At 41.9% G+C, this 18,026-nt stretch overlaps 1 protein-coding gene across 2 annotated transcripts; it reads right to left on the bottom strand.

The window, feature by feature from the left end:
- Positions 1–1,366: 1,366 nt before the first annotated feature.
- On the bottom strand, positions 1,367–16,405 carry RAB14 (RAB14, member RAS oncogene family). 2 transcript variants are annotated; one of them, XM_088525362.1, is made up of 9 exons: positions 16,211–16,405; positions 15,520–15,628; positions 10,563–10,621; positions 9,094–9,147; positions 7,329–7,506; positions 6,139–6,205; positions 5,188–5,275; positions 4,830–4,860; positions 1,367–3,520 (listed from the first exon to the last, which is right to left on the bottom strand). In XM_088525362.1, exons 3-9 carry the CDS (start codon positions 10,612–10,614, stop codon positions 3,343–3,345), a joined length of 648 nt encoding a protein of 215 aa, XP_088381488.1. In that variant the 5' UTR covers positions 10,615–10,621; positions 15,520–15,628; positions 16,211–16,405; the 3' UTR covers positions 1,367–3,342. The 2 variants fall into 2 exon arrangements, with proteins under 2 accessions (XP_088381488.1, XP_088381487.1); XM_088525361.1 differs by lacking the exon at positions 15,520–15,628.
- Positions 16,406–18,026: the final 1,621 nt, after the last annotated feature.

Genomic DNA, 18,026 nt, shown 5'->3' on the forward strand with positions numbered 1-18,026 from the left:
TTTGCTTTCCATAAACATGCAGAGTAGCAACCAACTAGGTTACAGCTAGTTAGTGAGAAGAAGCAGGCATAGAATTTTAGGCTAATAGCTCTTATTTATTTTAGCAAGAGCTGCTCTACACTAGAGCTTTCAGGCGCGTCCCTCGTGGTCTCCAGGCCCCTGGCAGGCTGCAGAAGGCATGCAGCGCTTCCGTGCATTCCCAAGTGCTGCTGCTGCAAGATAAAAGCTGGTGTCATGCAGCACCCAGACCAGCTCCTCCTCCCCTGGACATCCCACACGGTGCTGAACATTAATACTGTGCTGAACATTAATACTGTTTCTCTTTTAGACAAGAGGCAGAGCTGCAGCCACATTTCTACCACCTTTGAAGACTTCTACCTCACTTTATTGCCACCAACAGCTGGTAGCTACACCTTCTCCTCAGTACTGTGAAATTTCTAAATGATTAACAAATTTTATGTATATAAGAAAAATGTTGTTTTTATATTTTGTGAGAGGGAGTTCAAAGTATCCTAAATAATAACTATTGTTATTTAGATGTTCCTCTTTTTAGTCAGGGTTTCCTTTGTAAAGAAAAATTTTTAAAATGACCACACTGTCCCTTACCTCTTGCCAGATAATTTTACAATATTTTCTTAAATAAACCTCATTGACTGCAGCTTGCCTCTTTGCTAAGGGTGGTTCTTGAGACTGTTTATGATACTGAAGCTAACACAGTAGCAGAGCTGGTTAGAACAAGCTCTGCTTACACCACTGCCCCTTTGCAGTAAGGGAGGTTTGTCACAGGGATGTTTAGTTTTGTTGACTGTAACAAGTTCTGAAACAAGAAAAGTACAACCTTTGCTATGCACTATCACAACATTACATCTCACTGAGTAACACATGCAACACTACCTCTCTGCTACTTTGGTCTGTCCTCGAAGGTGGCATTGTGGGTGTCGTGTACCAACCTTCTTCAGACATCTGGCAGAGGCAGGTTATAGGAAAAGTAGGGGGGAAAAAAAGCCTCTTCTGAAAGCTGGGAAGCAGTCATCAGTTAAGAATTTACTCTTAACATTAGCACAGGCATTTAGAGCAATTAGCACTCACTACAAGGGCTTCTTGCATACTTCTAAGTACTAGCTTTTCTCTCACCAGCTTAATAGGATCTCTTTTCAAGGCCCACAGGCTTTACTGCAGGCACAGGGAAAAGGGGACATGTAGCTTTTGGGAGGTGGCTGCAAGAGGGGACATGAAAACCAGCCCAGGACTTGGCAAGAGCTGCAGCCGTGCCCACCAAGGAGCTCCGAGGACCTACCCCCTCAGGCACCGCAGAGTAAGTAAACAGGGGCACAGCACTACAAGCAAATGACACAACCCACTGGAGTTTATCTAGATACAGGTACTTTATTTACAAATATTTAGATTAATAGCATTGTTACATCAAATGAGGAGTACAGCAGTCCAAACAAATCCTTTCTGTGACAGAAACAATAAGACCTACTGTAACTTACGTGGGGAATAAAGGTATTGCACCTTAACAAGCTGTAGTCATTAGAACACTTGCTGTACCCAAATTTTGTTTCAGCAGCAGGTCATGGTCCCTGGGCAAACCCTTTGTGGTGCAACCTTTTAAGGAGGATGCATTAGCTATAGATCTTGAACAAACCACTATTCATTTAAAAAAAAAAAAAAAGAAAAAAAAAAAAGAACTGACCAGACAAAACAAAGGGACAGTATACAAGTTACTCAAATCCTATTGTTTGCACATTCCAGTTTTGGCTTTTATATAACATTGACTGTACAATACTCTGGTACCACTGTTTACTTACAAGTCTGAACATTGTAGAGTTTTAGTGTCTAGACAGGGATTTTAAGACTACTTTGTATTTTAAACACTGCAGTAAGACTAGAAGTTGGCCCTTCAATAACTGTTAAGCACTTGCCCCTTGACACTTTTAAAGCACATTTGATGTTTTCCCAGTGAAGCTTCCTGTGAAGCATGGACCTGCCTGAAGAGCACTCGTGTGAATTTCAAACAAAGTAGAAAACTCTCGTGTACTTTAACAGAATGCACATGGGCATGGTCAGCACCTGAAGTCTCCTCTTTATACAAGCAGGACTATAGCATGTATCCCCCCATGAAGGGTGTATTCCAAATCTTTAGTGAGAAACCTAAACCAAAACAAAAAGCCTCACACTGTATTGTTAAAAAATACAGAAGTAGTTAAAAATCCCTAGAGAGCACATATGTTGACTGTCCAGTATCTGACCATTCAAAAAGTTACAGGTATAAAAGCATAAGATGTGCAAGAAAACCAGCCTTTGTATACAATGCAGGCAGGTAATGAAGCCCAATAATGCAAAATGCTTACAGAAGAGAAGCAGGTTAGCACACTGCTGATTGCACAGAACAGGATTAATAAAATGGCAGAGATACCACAGTGCAAAGATGACAGACATATTCCACTAGTGTTAATTTCTGCATTGGGATTAGAGTTCCCCCAGCACAATGTCCACTGTCAACACCAAGGAGTTAAGCCTATGTTAGTGAACTGCGGTTACGTCTATTGTTGTAGTACTAATGGAGCAATGTGGTCACATATAGGTCCATACTGTACAAACTGATATTTTCTTACATACTGTTCTAATGCCAGTAATCATTTTCTTCATTAAAATCATATACACAGGATGTATTTAACTGTTAGCTCAGTTCCTTCAAATTTTATACATATTTACGTTCTGTTAACAAATGTAAAGGATTAAAAGTGGCAAAAAATGATGTAAAGCTATGAGCACAAGAATTAATGGATTGTTTTCTTGTGCTAGGTTAAGATGGAAGGAAGTTGTACACTCCTGCACCAGCCCACCCCTACCCCAGCACACACACCACAGGGAATGCTTTCAACAAGAGCACATGGTTGCAGAGCCCCTTTCTGCCATCAGAAGTCACTTCACAGCAAAACTTATCCTTTACTACAGACAGCTCTAAACAGTTAGAGGTGGGGAAGAAAGGCTGAGGAACCATAAAATTAAACCATACAAGACAAAGCCCTGCAAAAGTGTAAAATCAAGAGTCCAGCATCAGTGCTCAGTTTAAATTATGTATTGGTGACACTATCACAAGGACAATCAAGGAAAAAAAACTTCTAGATTTACCATGCAGGAGAGATTTTATTACTCTACTTGCCTTTGATAACCTGATTACATCTAAAGTCGTTTAGCAGTTTAGTACTGTGTTAAATTTTCTCAGAGTTTTAATTAAACCCAATAAGATGTACAGAAGACAGGGAAGCAGTCAAAAGCACCGCTCCCAACAGAGCGAGGGGGAAGGTCAGGAATGGAGCCACGGAACAGAGGTCACTAGCAGCCACAGCCTTCTCTCTGGGGCTGGGGTTCGCTGGTTAGCCGCCCCCCCTGCGGGGCGGACGGTTTGTGCTGTACACCCGACTCGGCCGCGTTCAGGTCCAGGCTTCCATCTTGGATATTCTGGTATATTTTCTTGGCAGCCTCCAGGAAGGCATCCTCCACGTTCTCTCCACTATGAAGAGAGCAGCAGGAGTTATTCAGGCTGTGCTTTTAGGAGAGCAATGCAGGTTATGGAAGCAGTTGGCTAGATATTGCCAAGACCAGACAGGTCACCAAGTTTAAAGCCATTGCTACCCCATTCCCTTACACACATGAAGGGCTTACAGCTGACCAGAGTCTGATAACTTTTCTTCAAAACAACTTCTCATAGGTCAATTCACTCCCTAGCCATTATATTTATTAGCATTAGCCATTAATACCTCGGCCTGTCGAAACATCCAGTCTCAGAAATAAGCTAAGACACTGAACTACATACACAGAGCCATTTTACAGAGGCTAAAAGTCAGGGGAGTTCTGCAGAAGTTCTGCAACATGTAAAGAACCACCAGCATTAAACAGGCTGCATCTTCCTCCTTCTCTCTCCTCCCATCAAATTTACCTACTTGGTCTTTGGAGCAGCTGATCCAGTCAAATAAACTAGCAAAGAGTTGGGAAGAGCATCTACCGTTTAAGGACTGACGTTTGGAACAGTACGTCACAATACAAGTTGTACACTTGTCTCTACATTCTTTTAGCAGGATTCTAGTTTGCTTGCAGCACCCTGATACTAAACCAATAGCCCAAGTTGGGCAAGAATCCCAAGGTTGAAAACAGCCCAGGTGTCTGGGAAGCTGTGGAGAAGTCAAGGAGATTCCTGGCAATTTCAGCAACAGTTGGTTGAAACAACACAAGTCTAAGGTTATTATTCTTACTGATGGGGTGGCAGATTCCAGCTATGAAGACTTCAGAAAGAGACACTCACAGAAGTCCTACTAGATTTGCAAACAGCTTTTAGTAAAAAACAATTTAAAAAACCCTATTAAAACAGGTGCTGGTTGGAACCACAACTACTAGTGTCACAGAACTAACCCCTTGTGCCCCATTAGCCTCTCCAGCTAACGGAGCCTATTGCAGATAGGGAGCAGCAATTCCTCTTAATGACCCAAGGAATGGGATGTTTCAAGTCATTCTGTAGCAGACACCTCAAGAAACCAGTGAGCTCAGTCTTCCTGGGAAACCGGCTACCCACATCTACATTCTAGGCAGAAATAGTTCCAGTCTTTCCCTGAAATACAGCATTATGTCTCTTCTGAGCTGTCTTAAAGTCAAAGCAAACAGGAACTGAAACTGCTCAGCACACTGGATTCTCTTTAACAACTCGAAAGACTTTTCCTTCCCATGTCAAGTTCTACTATCCCTGAACCGTATGGCAGTATTTAGTCATAAGAAATATATTGCACTCAGATACCATTTAAAACAACCCTCTAAACAAAATCACTTACGTTTTTGCACTTGCTTCAAGGAACAATAAACCTGTTCAGAAACAGAAGCATAGCAGTCAGTTAACACAATACTTGGAATAGGTATGAATCACTCGTGTTTTGGTCTTCAGATTACATGCAAAAGACTATTTTAGCACTAAATATTTTATGACTAAGTTAAGGCATCAATATGCAAGCTGATTCCTAGAACTCTGCACAGTTAGAATTAAGCCAGACTATCTGCAGCACAGTACAAGTTTGTATATGTAATTACATTACTTTGGAAGCACAAGCTTGTAGCTATCAATGCTGAAGGTTTACATCACTATCCTGCAGGAAATGTAACAGCTCAGAAGAAAAAAGAAAAAACACCACACACCATTTTCTTCAGCAAACTGTTTGGCTTCTTCATATGTAACATCTCTCTGTGCTTCCAGATCTGCTTTATTTCCTATGAGGATTATCACCTAGTTCAGAAGAAAGAAAATTAGTCCAGAAAATAATTTACCAGCATTTCCACTACATCCTTAAGAGGCAAAACAGCAAAAAACATGCATCTTCAGGAGATCATTGCTCTAGCAGGGCTCCCTCTGTAACGTCTGGAATGAAGTCTCCAGATGCCAATAGATTTTATCACTTTGTTCTCATGAGATGAGGTTCTGAAAGTCAGTAGTTCTACTCTAAATTAATCGAAGTTGTGCTCAGAACTGCTTCTTGTGTTTGTTCAACCATCTGCTAATCCAGCTAGAATTATTAGTTTTCTTTCATCACAGCAGTATCTTCCCATGATCTTGGTTCTAAAGTATTTTATGGGCAATTGGAAGACACCAACTACACAAGAGACTAATGTGTTTTCAAGGAGACCCAGAGAATCCTCCTCCATGATGCCTCCACAAGACATGGACAGCTTTTGCTTGATATCTAGTTTATTCCAAGCTAAGAAGAGTTAATATTTTAGCTAATTACCACCACAAGGCAAGAAGAGATGGTAACAAAGTTAAGGTTTGTTCAGAGTTAACCATGATGTTGCCTTCAACTGCTGAAAATAGACCCTGGAAGGCAAGAGAGGCAGCACATCTTCTGACAGAAACCACTGCTTTCCCAACACAGAATTCTACGCTTTTGCTTCAGTTGCAGTAGAGTGGAGAGAGCTCACTGATGTACTGCAAATGGTGGGGACTTAAGGGTATTTCAGAGCCAAGTAGTTTAGAAAAAAGAATGACTTTTTAGAAGAGTGTTGCCACCAGCACACTGCAGATGCTTTTTCCTAAACCTTCTTCTTGCTTTGGGATTAAAAACTTGCTTTCAAGCCAAAGAAAGTCCAACTTACAGTATTTGGATTGGTGAGATTCCTTGCATCTGTCAGCCAGCTGCTTAAGTGATTATACGTACTTCTTCTGCAAAGAATTAATGAGCAGAGTTTAAGTGCCAACAGCATGGTTAGTAGCAATTAAAAATACTAACATCCACAACCCGTATTCGCCTTCCCAACCTCAATCAAGATGAAACAGTGTTGTCTGGTTTGGACTCAGACCAAGATTTCAGTGAGTCAGCTCTCAATCCCCAGAATACACCTTGCAGCACAAACACACGGTGGAAAGACTGACCATTTGGTACTTCCAGTATGAGGCAGTATTGCTTTCTGCACAAGGACACATTTACATAGTGGTCTATAAAACACATTAAAGGATCTCCTGCCAAACACTCCTCAGGAACACTGTAGAGTGACTGTCACTCTAGTAACAAGCAATCCATAATATTATTTATGCTTTAATCAAGATTTAAGCAAATGGGAGATACACACATATACAGAAAAAACAAGAGGTGCATAAAGAATGTCAAGAGCAGCCCCAGAAGACGACTGGAGGCATCTGACAGCTGAAGTATTTAGTGTTGCACATCTTATTAAAGATGCTGTTAGAAGAGTATTTTTCTCTTATGAAAGAGAAACCGAATAGCTTCCAGGCAGTCATCTTTGGCTTTTCATTTGACTTCTGGGCCTCTTCATTGGCTAGCTTTCCAGACCTCTCATATATAGAGATCATTAAAGGATATTTACATAGCCCACTACAACAAAACCATTCTATTTTATGCCTACTAAAAATATTCCTGCTAAGTAAGCAGCAGAATCCATTCCCAGTCTCCATCGTGAGGGGGAGGACAAGTCTGTGTACTGAAGGTACACTTTAAATGTGAACTCAGTTCTTTAAACAGCTTCAGCAGAAGCAGTCAAGGTCTGAAATGGAAGACTTCACTACTGACAGACCTGTGAATCTTGCCAAGAAGAGCAGCTCACTTCAAACCCCTTATGCTTCATTTTCAGCTTTTTAATTAATTTATTCAAATGAAGCATGGTCAATTTTGCTCAACAAGATGTAAATCCATCCAGACACCAAGTCAGCTAAGCACGAGTCTGGGGGAGAGACTTCAGACAGTTCTGTACAAGGCTGCAGCATCCACACAGCTCGCCGAGAACACGTGCAGCTAAGATACAAGATGCAACAGTCCCTGGCACCTTACCTGGTAATGTCATAGACCATGAGGGCCCCTGCTGCTCCTCTGTAGTAGCTTCGCGTGACAGCCCTGAATCGCTCTTGTCCTGCCGTATCCCAAATCTGTAGCTTAATTTTTTGGCCACTAACTTCAATTATTCTTGTGCCAAATTCAACACCAATTGTGTGGGGACAGTCCGCCATAACTGTCATGAAAGATAAATGTAAGTTTAGATCTTTCTAGTATGAAGTCTCTCTTCTGCAAATATCTTAATATCACCAGCTTTCAGTGATCTTGACTATATTTTCAGCCACTAAGAAAGCACTTTACAGTTACAGTACCCAAAATGCATCACTTAATCCATTCTACTCCTGGTTATTTCCTGAATTGCTGTTAGTTTAAGAACAGTTATAAAATTCCTTGCCTTCTCTGATGCATGTACTACTGATGCTGTTTGGCCATATAATTCAGAAGGTGGCAAGTCAGCTGATTCTCAGTCTATCTTTGCAGAAACGGTTAACTATTTTAATGTAGTAGAAAAAGATAACTTTTAGACAATTGCTAGGACAGTTAAAAAGACCATAACACAACTTCAAAAAAACAAGTATCCATGTTATTACCCAACTGAAACATCCTGACTGTTCAGAAGAAAGAGACAGTTTCACAAGCAGCTGTAAATATAGCTAATTGCAACAAAATGGCACCTTTTTAATCACCATAAACTCAGTCTTAGGAGAGCTCAAGAAAATAAAGAAAGAGGGAATATCTATTCAAGTTGCCTGGAGACAGAACTAGTCACATAGTACAGGTATTTAACACATTAATTTCCTTATCTTTTTTTGCTTAACACTAATAGACTTCTCACGAATTTTAAATACAAGACACAGTCCCTTTGAGAGCTTTGCCAAGTGCAAAGGAGCATTTAAACAATTGTTTGTTACTTAGTTTTTATTAAAAGCAACAGTTAAATATTCATTTTTACTGGAAAATACAAGTATTATAAAACAGGAACACTTGAACCATAGCTTATACCAGGAACACTCGAACCATAGCTTATACCCGCTTACTACTGCATATAGAGCAGCAAAGGATAAAGGCTTCAACTTCGTACTGACAATATATATTGACATACGCATTGAGCGTGAGCAACATGGAAAGACATAGGAGCTCTTAGCAGTCGCTGCACACTCCAGTGCGGTGTGCATTAGTACAGAGAGCTGAAGCTAATTCTTAAATCGTGCTGATGGCAAATATGCAAGGAATATTACAGTCAAGGCAGAACACTTAATTAAGCCTTAAAGCCTGTCACACAGGGGTGGTCTAAGCACCATGAGTCGCAGCATGAAAAATTTCAGTGCTACCCAAGTCCACAAGCAAAGGGGAGTCAAAGGGGAACTGGTCCTGGTATGCTTCTTCTTTTATAGTGTTTAAGAATATTAAAGTTTCCCAACTTCTTGTGCCTGTACTACACCAACATTAAAATCATGCAAGTTTTAACCACGACATTTCATTGTTTCACATCACAATTCCAGAAAAAGAGCTGTAACAAGGGGGCAGCCTTCCCACTTATTGCAGGTGGGTCTCTGACTAAAGCGACAATCTTCCCCGCTGCTACAGTAGTAGTTTGGTTTGTCTATCTGCAGATGTCAAAACACAAATCTAAGCAAGTACAGCACAAATCTACAGAAATGCAAGAAAGACACCACTTCAAGATCATGCATGACAGAAGCAGAAGTCAACAAGAGGGACAAAGCATATCAGCTTATAAACTTTTGTGAACTAAAATACTCACATTTCTTCTCTGTGAATTGATGAAGCAAGCAGGACTTTCCTACACCCATGTCCCCTGTTATAGAAAGAATAGTTATGACAGAACTGCTGCTGCAAGCACAACATCCCATTAACAATCCTACACAAACCCTGTAAAGACAGGCAATCATCCCCAGACCAGGCCTATTAGGTGATGCCCTCTACCTTAGGGTATTCTGCTCACCAATTTTTGCAGTATAGCTCTCTTCTGTTCAGTAATCAAAGCTGAAAACAAGGGGTGAAGGGGAAAGCACACCAAAGATGATCTAGACTGATCTTTACAAGTATTCTTCGACAAGGCAGTGAAAAGCTGGCCTACTAGAAACTGAAGAGTAACCTTAATGCATTTTTCTGGCCATTTCCAGAAGAATTATGAAAGTTAAACACACACGTAAGGGCTTGCCTTGCTCCTGTGTTACTTGCAGTTGTGGATGAGGATTTCAGGGTACTGACAAACAAACCAGAACAGATCAAGAAATTGCTTCACTTCTATCGAGTCACTTCAACAGCACTAACAGTGAGAAATAGCAGGATCTTCCAAGTACCAGTTTTTGCACAAGCTGAGGCCCTCATAGCAACCTAACTTACACACCCTCAGAATAAGGTTACAGAGCTCCAACACCTACACGAGATCATTAGGAATTAAATTATTCACAAGATTAGTTCTTCTGGGATAGCATTAAACCCAGTCAAAGCCCTGACTCTCCGCCAGAGAAAGAAACTGCAGATGAAGCAACTTTTACACACAAAACTATAGTCTGACAGAGGTTTAAAAGCCATCTAAAGCAACTGATTCCAGTTAATACTTGCATGAACATGGATTAAGACCTTTGAGGTTAAAGATGCAATGGCAGTAATACTGCCACAGCAAATCTGAATAATTACAACAGAAACATCCAAATTACCATCCTTGTAATAATTCCCATACACATGCACTTCCTACGGCTTCTGCCATTTTCCTGAACATAACCTTAAATTTAGGAAAAAAAGGACTGCATTCGCCAGCTTTTAGCATGCAGGTTTTTCTAGTGCTATTCAAAGGAGTACATGTTATGGCCCTAACAGCAAAGGCTGTCAAGAATACTACAGTATATTAAGAAAAAAGAGAAAAAAAAATAATAGCTATGTATCAAGGTGAAACTTGCAAAGATATTCGCCCCACTTCTAGCCCACAGGCCACCAATGATCTACAGAACTGAGGTGGCACACAGCTTATTGCCTCTGCACTGCCAGCTGCTAAAGCTTCTAGAGCAAGTGTACTGATCTGTGAGGAACTGAAGCTGGGCAAGTCATTGTACTGAGAAGAAAACATGGCTATATAACAAGTAACAAGAAACAGGAAGTCAACAAGAGCTGAATTGCAGGGTCTGCAGTTAGGCTGTCTTGGATACCGATTCATGTCAGTGTTTGTATGTGTGCTGCTGAGGCAAACATTTTCCAGTTCATACTTACCAATAATGATGTACTTAAAGATGTAGGAGTAGTTGTAAGGTGCAGTTGCCATTGTGGCACTAAAATAAAGAGAAAAAACATTATCAGAACTGCTACTTATTCATTCAACCATCCAATTCCCATGATTGAATTCATACAATGAAGAAAAAAAAAAAAAAAAAGAAGTGAGGGGCAGGAGGAGCCATTTCTCCCCTTTGCCCTCCCCAAGCAATCCTTTCCTTCACAGTTGTACTTCCCTTCAGTCACTGAATTTGTGACCAGGGACATTCATGAAATATCCATATCATTTACTCTGAACCTTTGGCAATTAATGTTCTGTAAGTAGAAACAGGCACTCATTCACTGATACTCATTCACCTTTATCAGGAAAAGCTTCAACCTATCAAAAAGCTCCAGTACCTTCTTGCCTTGTACACAGTCAAAAAGCACAGCCAGCTGAATTGCTGGCATGTATGTGAACTAGAAATAAGATTTTCTTTTTGGAGGCAGATTTTAAAAGGACCAACTAAACCAGCAACTTGCAAGTTTCAAATGAAGCACATGGTAATAGCTACAAAAGAAAAAGAGATGGTGCAGTTTGCATCAAACTGCTGAAAATTACTTATTCAGACAGTACAGGAAAGCAAATTTAGCCATACATGGAACAGTCCAGACTTCTGTTCACCTACATAAAAAATCTGGCATAAATCCCATGTGCAAGAAGGTAGTCAATATTTTGTGGCTTTGTCAGTATAGTAGCATTACAGCAAGGCTTTGCCATTTTTCCATTTTTTTCCTTCTGAATACACCCCACTGAACCACTAAGATTTATTCACTAATCTATGCCTTATAGTAGATTCCTGCAATATTGCCAGAATTACACTGGCATAAATACTTCCAGAATTTCCATATGTTTTCCAATACACAGGAAGAACTGGAATTGATTTCAGCTGTTTAAACCTGAAAGGAGTAATACACGACATACCAACTGATACACAAGTCAGCCAGGACTACAAGGCTACACTGCACCAATACTGCAATTTGACAAAAAGGATGCTGAGTGCCTGCTTATGCTCCAGGTTAACTGCATACTATATGATCAGTTAAGCAAATGGAGGATTTGCATGACAAATTCTCCATATCTTTTCCTGCTCAGCAGGTAGCCAGCCACTAGAAAAACACTGTACTTCTGTGAAGGACATGGCTTCACCCTGGAAATACAAATTCCTTCAGTCACGTGCTAGCCGCATGACAAATGAAACTACCATCGCAGAGAAATAAAAATTGGGAAAGCTTATGAACCTGAAACTTTTTCAAAAGCAAAGCAGCATTTCTTCAACCCAGATTAATCCATAGCAGTCAACTCCAGACATAAGCAAGCGACTGACAAAAAGCTCATTCACGGTACACTGTCAGCAGTTCACAGAACTGTTTTAAAGCAAACACCTTTATCTAGACCTTGAAGAGAAGAGCACAGCTTAAACAGGCATATAAGGAGGGTTTACTGTGTGCCAGTCAGTGATCTGCACCTTGGCTTTCCTTCCTGCTTTAAGACATTTTAACTATCAAATCCTCCTAGTCCAAGAAGAAAGATATCTACACTAAGTCTTATACACACACACTCTATTAAACCAAGTTTTAACCAAATTAGTAAGCCAAAGATGATTTGTCTTTGAATAATGCAAGGGGTTAATTCAAAGAATTCCTGTATGTGTTGGCAAAATAGAAAACATGACTAAATGTTGCACTGGTACCAACAACAGCCCTTCTATCAAGATGATCTCAGAGGGAACCCTCTAGGGCAGCAGAGAGAAGCCCAAGGCCAGTCATTCTACCCAGCTTTAGTCACCCTCAGTCCCTAATGAATAATAAGTATCCCAGTAAATGGACATGAATGACAACCCCTGCTGCTAAGAACAGACAGGTGAATCAGAACAGCTCCATGATGCAGGAGTAAGAACAAACAAGACAAATTAAACACTGAAGACATGGTGAGAACTCAGTCTTTGAACACTTATAATCTCAGCAACGCTGCAGATGAAAGCAGGAAGCTTAGGCCAGAATACTGTTTAACAGCATTCATTAATCACAGAATATTAATTAACCCTTGCATTATGTAGCTAATAGATGTTGATAGCATCAGCCATCTGGAGAGAAGGAAGCTCTACCATGAGCTCACAACCTTCTGTTACAGACACTCAGAAGCTTAGTGCCCAACACAGATTTGGGGGAAAGGCTGCATGACTGAGAAGGCTGCACACAAGCACACACACACAACTCACCTTCGGCCAGCACTGACATTATACAGTGTGACAACTAAGTTAACCAGCCATGAATTAGTAACAGGAAGTAAAAGTAGTTTGGTCAGGAAGCTTGGTGTACACAGCCATCTTCCTTATGGCAAATTCTGCCTACTTAGAACAGATTCAGCTCTCCTTTCAGAGGAAACACTTCCCTGGATATCACAGTATTATTTCAAGATGGCAGCTAGACAGAGAGAATCATTCTTCACTATACATAGACCTCGACAGTTTCAAAACCCGCGCTATTATTTTCTGTACTGCAATTATGACTGGAAATGTTATTGTGAACAGTGCCACCACAATCTATTCTCCACACACCAACTTCTCCCTTAAAGGCTTTAATTTCATTTAAAAAAAAAAAAAAAAACCACACAATGAAACACTAGTGACATCTTCTGTATTTCCTCCTGTAATCAACAGGTACTGCATCTGTATTTTGATTATTAATGAAGACTATTTCAAATATCAGCAGTTACTCATGCAACAGAGAGGGACATACTAGGTGGTAAATCAAGACAACATAATTGCAAACATCACTTTCATACTAGCTTCGATGAGACCTCTGAAGTGCCTTCCAGCTGAACTAAAGGACATAGTTTTAATTCTTTGCTGAGATCATATTGCACATAGAATTTTCATACTTGTTTCTTGCTCAACATAAAGCTACTCTGCTAGAAGAGACTAGAACCTGTATGCACAGGTTTTACTATATGCTACATGTGCTACATACCATTAGCTGGCCAACCCACGCAGAGATGATACGAATATGACAGATGATAAAAACGGCCATGAGCTTCAAACCTCAGGGTAGCCCAGGCATTTTGAGTTCCCCTTAAAGGGGAAACTCCTCGCTCATCAGCCAGAAAAAACGCTGATTACACCTGTGTCAAGTGCACAAAACTGAATGCAATATTCTAAAGGTACTACTTAAGACTGCTGGAAATATGGCCTATAAATTCCATCAGGTAAGGCCTTCTGTAAAGCCACACCACACTGAAAGGTAATAACCATTTTGTTATCAACTAACAATACACAATTCCCATAAGTCTATTGTTCATACCAGTCTAGTACTATCAGATTTCATCATAGGTCTATTGCTTCCACATGCCAAGGGCATTTAAGGTTTTTTTTTTATATATTACGCCAGCCTTCTTGGAGTACTCCATTTTTTGAGGGTAGAGGGAATAGGTCTTGAAGAGTCCTCTTCTAAGACCAGTTCTTGAGGAATCTCGTTAGAAGCTTGTTAGCAGTTTGAAGATCATGCTGCCTCTTCCCATTATCTCCATGTCTGGTTATTTTCTCAGAAAAAGCACAAAGCCTTCATACTATTGGGCACAGACTAGCAAACATGCACCTGTAGATACCCTTACTTCAACCTAGCGCTGCTGAAGGGCATTTGCCATATTCTTTAAACCTGTTGAACACTCCAACTCAAACTGCAGTCCATGAGGTATTTTTAGAAATTCCGCAGCCTCTTGTATGAGCATGCTTTTTTTCTTCCTTTTTCTTAAGAAAAAGGAGAAAGTTACCTATCATACCATCTTTACCTTTTGTTTCCTCAGCAGTTACCCACTGTGATTGTTATCCTTTCAATGGCTTTGCATGTTGCTCTATCAAACTCCATTTTGTTTCTGAAACTTCTTGTATTTATACACTGCATCCCTTATTTCTAACTATGCACGCTTAGTCCCACATGTAAATTAAATTTGACATACCTGTGCTCAACAAGAGCACTCTCTGGTGTCCATTCTCCAAGCCATAGGAGTTCTTTAGCCATTTGCATATCCTCATTTACCCATGTTCCTCTTCCTATAAAAGGAAGCCTAGCTCAACCTGCATCATGTGTCTGAGGTTGTAGAGGAACTAAGTTTCAGGTATCAGATGGGCTTAGATACAGTATATATGGCAGATGGAAAGGGTCTGTTGCAAGGCTAATAAATCAATACAGACATACATGAACTGGAGTCAATAGCTTGGGAAAATACACTTAAAAAATAAGTAAGGTCTATTTCCTATGCTCCATGAAAGAAACAATGAATAGAATCTATATGACTGCTTCATCTTGCTATTAGACACACAGGAATAAGCAGGTAATTTTAAAGTTCTGTTTGCATTTTTAATCCTAGTGCTTCCAGTATAACAGGTTTGTTTTCAGGCTGCCGTCCTTCACAATAATCTTTTCTTCTTGTAACTCTCGAAATGGAAAGAGAAAAGAGGAGCTGCTTACTACAACATATATACAGAACAGGTTAAAATCCTATAGGAAGTGAGCACTTCTTATTTTAATGCCATGTTCAACTCTATGATCTTTAGCTATGAAGTCTTCTAGCGGGAGACTTTACTGCTCATCAGACTAATGCCCAACAGGGTCCCATCCAAACTGAGCTAGAAACAGATGCCAGAAGAAATACATCCCATATGAAAACATCTAGATACTGGAAGAGTTAGATTTCTGACTCATGAGTTCAAATTATTCAAGTAGTCTTTGTCCTAAAAACAAACAAACAAAAAACACTTGTTTATAAAAAAGCACTTGTATACATCTGTGGAAATATATATATATATATATTAAAAAAAAAAAAAAAAAAACTGTAAAGCACTTTTCGCCTTCAGAGATTTACCACACCCTTTGGAGACCTAGAAAGGGCAATCCACACAAAATAAAAGCAACAGACCTGGAGGCAGGAAAACCCCCACACAGACACTTCTTCCCACATTTCCTAAAAGGATGAAGCCAGTATACTCTCAAATCAATATAAAATTACCCATGCATGTCTCAAAACCCTTAAAATGGCAAATAAATAATACCAAGCCAGACCAAAACAAAAAAAAAAATACAAAGAAAAAAAAGGATAAATTTCATTCTTCTGCTTGTTTGGAAGAAACACTGACAAAAAAAGAGGAGCAGCCCTAAATGCTTGTCACTTCCTCAAGTGAGAAGTGGCAAGGATTTGTTGCGCCCCCCCTTTTTTTTTTTTTTTTTTTTTTTTTTTTTTCCCCCCTCTCACCATGACAGTTATTTTTCTCCCTAGGCCCAGGCCGGCGCTCAGGTAACGCGGGCCCACCCGCGGCCCCGCCGCTGTCTCGGGGGAGGAGGAGAACGAAGAGGCAACAGCAGCCGCGGCGCGGCCCGCCTCGCCCTGCGCGGCCCCACGCGGAGCCGCGGCCCCGGGGAGGCCGCCCGGTGCTGACAAGGCCTGGGTGGCGGCAGGTGGAAGGGCCGGGAAGGGACGTGTGCGGCGCCCCTGCGGAGCGGCGGGCAGGCCCGGAGCGGACCCCCGTGGCGGGAGGGCGGGCAGCGCCGCGGGGCCTAGCGCGCTAGGCCCGGCCGGGCGGGGACGGCGCCCCCCGGCCGCAGCCCCTCACCTGGGCTCAGGGCGCGTGTCTGTGCAGCTCGGCAGTGCGGGCGGCAGCGCGCTGCCCCGTGTGGGCCCCCGGGAGCGCTCCGCGTCGGGCTGGGCAGCGGCCGGGCCGGGTCTCCGCCTCTCTCCGCGACTCCCTTCGCCTCAGCGCCGCTGCGCCCCCATCACCCCCCTTATCCAAGATGGCGGCGCGCCTCGCACGGGGTTTCCCCTCCCACTCGCGACGGGCCGCGGGGCCGCACAAAGGTGGGCGCGAGCGCCCGCGCCGCAGCCAATGGCGGGGGCCGCGCGCCGGCAGGGCCCGCCCCGCTCCCGCCCTGAGGGGAGGGCCGCGCGCGCGAGATTCGCCCCGCCCCGCGTTTTGGCCCCGCCCCGCGTTTTGGCCCCGCCCCGCGTTTTGGCCCCGCCCCGTCCGCGCGTCCGAGGGGCGGGAAGGCGGCGCCGGGTCGCGCGCCCGGTCGCCTCACGGCGGCCCCGCCCCGCCGCTCACTCGGGAAGGCGCCGCGGGTGCGTGGGGAGGGCTGCGTCTGGGTAAAAATGGCCCGAGACAGGAATGGAAACATCGTTCTTGCACCCAGGCACCGTGCACGGTGCTTAGAGCCGCTGTACGTGGAAGAGGTGAGTGAGCAAGTGCTAATGCTGAAGAAAATCCCGTTTTCCGTTGTGGAAAAGTGACGCCCCTGTCTGTCCTCTCCAGACAGGAGACCAGCTTGCCCTTGGTCCCTAGTGTTCCCGCTTTAAAAATCACTGCTTAATTAAACTGCCTCAAAATCACTAGCTTGTTGTTCTCTCTGACCTACAAGGACACATCAAGGCTTAGACCCTTAGTGTTAAAATATCCATGTTGCCTGAGATGCTAAAAATGAGGTAAAAGTAACATCATGAAGCACTCTGTGCATCCCCAAAGCAATAAACTTACCCACATTCTCAGCTCAACTTATAAATTTCTGTTATATGACTACAGAAATTACAGAAACACTTAGCCTCAGACACTTGAAATCAAGACTAACAGTATTACAGACTAATTTTCAGATTCTCAGTTCTGGTCTACATTGTGTTTAATTGAAACTCCTTTGAAATTGTATTTTTTGAAAGCTTCAGGGCCTAGAAAACCTGTTAAAGCTGGTTACAACTCTATTTAAGGGGAAATTATTACGAGAGCTGCTAGAGGGCAGCCACACAGCGTATTTTCAGAGCATGATTTATGGATTTGATAATGAATGGGACATTTTATCAGCTTCAGTGCAACAAAAGCAAAAAGTTTCAATTAAAGCAATTGGAGGGATTCTACTTACTCATTTTGGAGTTGAAAGTTGATTAAGGCTTAAGTGCAACTGAAAAGAGCTAATAGTTCTTCCTGCACAAGTATATATTTGACACTGAATTTACATAATCTAATTTCCTCCCTTGACAGATTACTAAAGGCTTTCATAGATCATGGAAAAGCATCAACTTCTGCTGTGCCTCAGTGTCCAAGATGCAAATTGTACTTTCACCTAAAACATCATGGAGCAGTTTCTCTCCGTGCCTGTGATTAATGTTCTTATGGAAATATGTTTCCAGAATGGACATTTTCCATCTCCAACTACTATGGCATTATTAATTCCACTTTCTCAATGTAGCAATATATAGGGATTTTTTTTGCTTTCTGAGGTAACTGCTTTCCATGGATCATTTGTTCCCTAATAAATACCTTGTTCCTAGTGGAGAGCTATTATAGTGGTATGACTGTCAATTATTTTTTTTCCACAGCTCTTATTGTCAGGGTTTTAACTTTTAAATAGATAAGACCACGCAACAGAAACATTTTCAAGTTTTGC

The sequence above is a fragment of the Tinamus guttatus genome, unplaced genomic scaffold, assembly GCF_059628265.1.
Source record: "Tinamus guttatus ecotype Peru unplaced genomic scaffold, ASM5962826v1 Tinamus_guttatus_pri_ptg000226l, whole genome shotgun sequence".
NCBI lineage: Eukaryota > Metazoa > Chordata > Aves > Tinamiformes > Tinamidae > Tinamus > Tinamus guttatus.

Bases quoted from the DNA above. Each gene is read 5' to 3' on its own strand.
- RAB14 (XM_088525361.1), bottom strand. From the start codon at position 10,614: ATGGCAACTGCACCTTACAACTACTCCTACATCTTTAAGTACATCATT. The intron at 7,507-9,093 runs GTGAGTATTTTA...CTTTCATGACAG, and splicing joins TCAATTCACAGAGAAGAAAT to TTATGGCGGACTGTCCCCAC. The intron at 6,206-7,328 runs GTAAGGTGCCAG...AATTCTTTGCAG, and splicing joins ATGGTCTATGACATTACCAG to AAGAAGTACGTATAATCACT.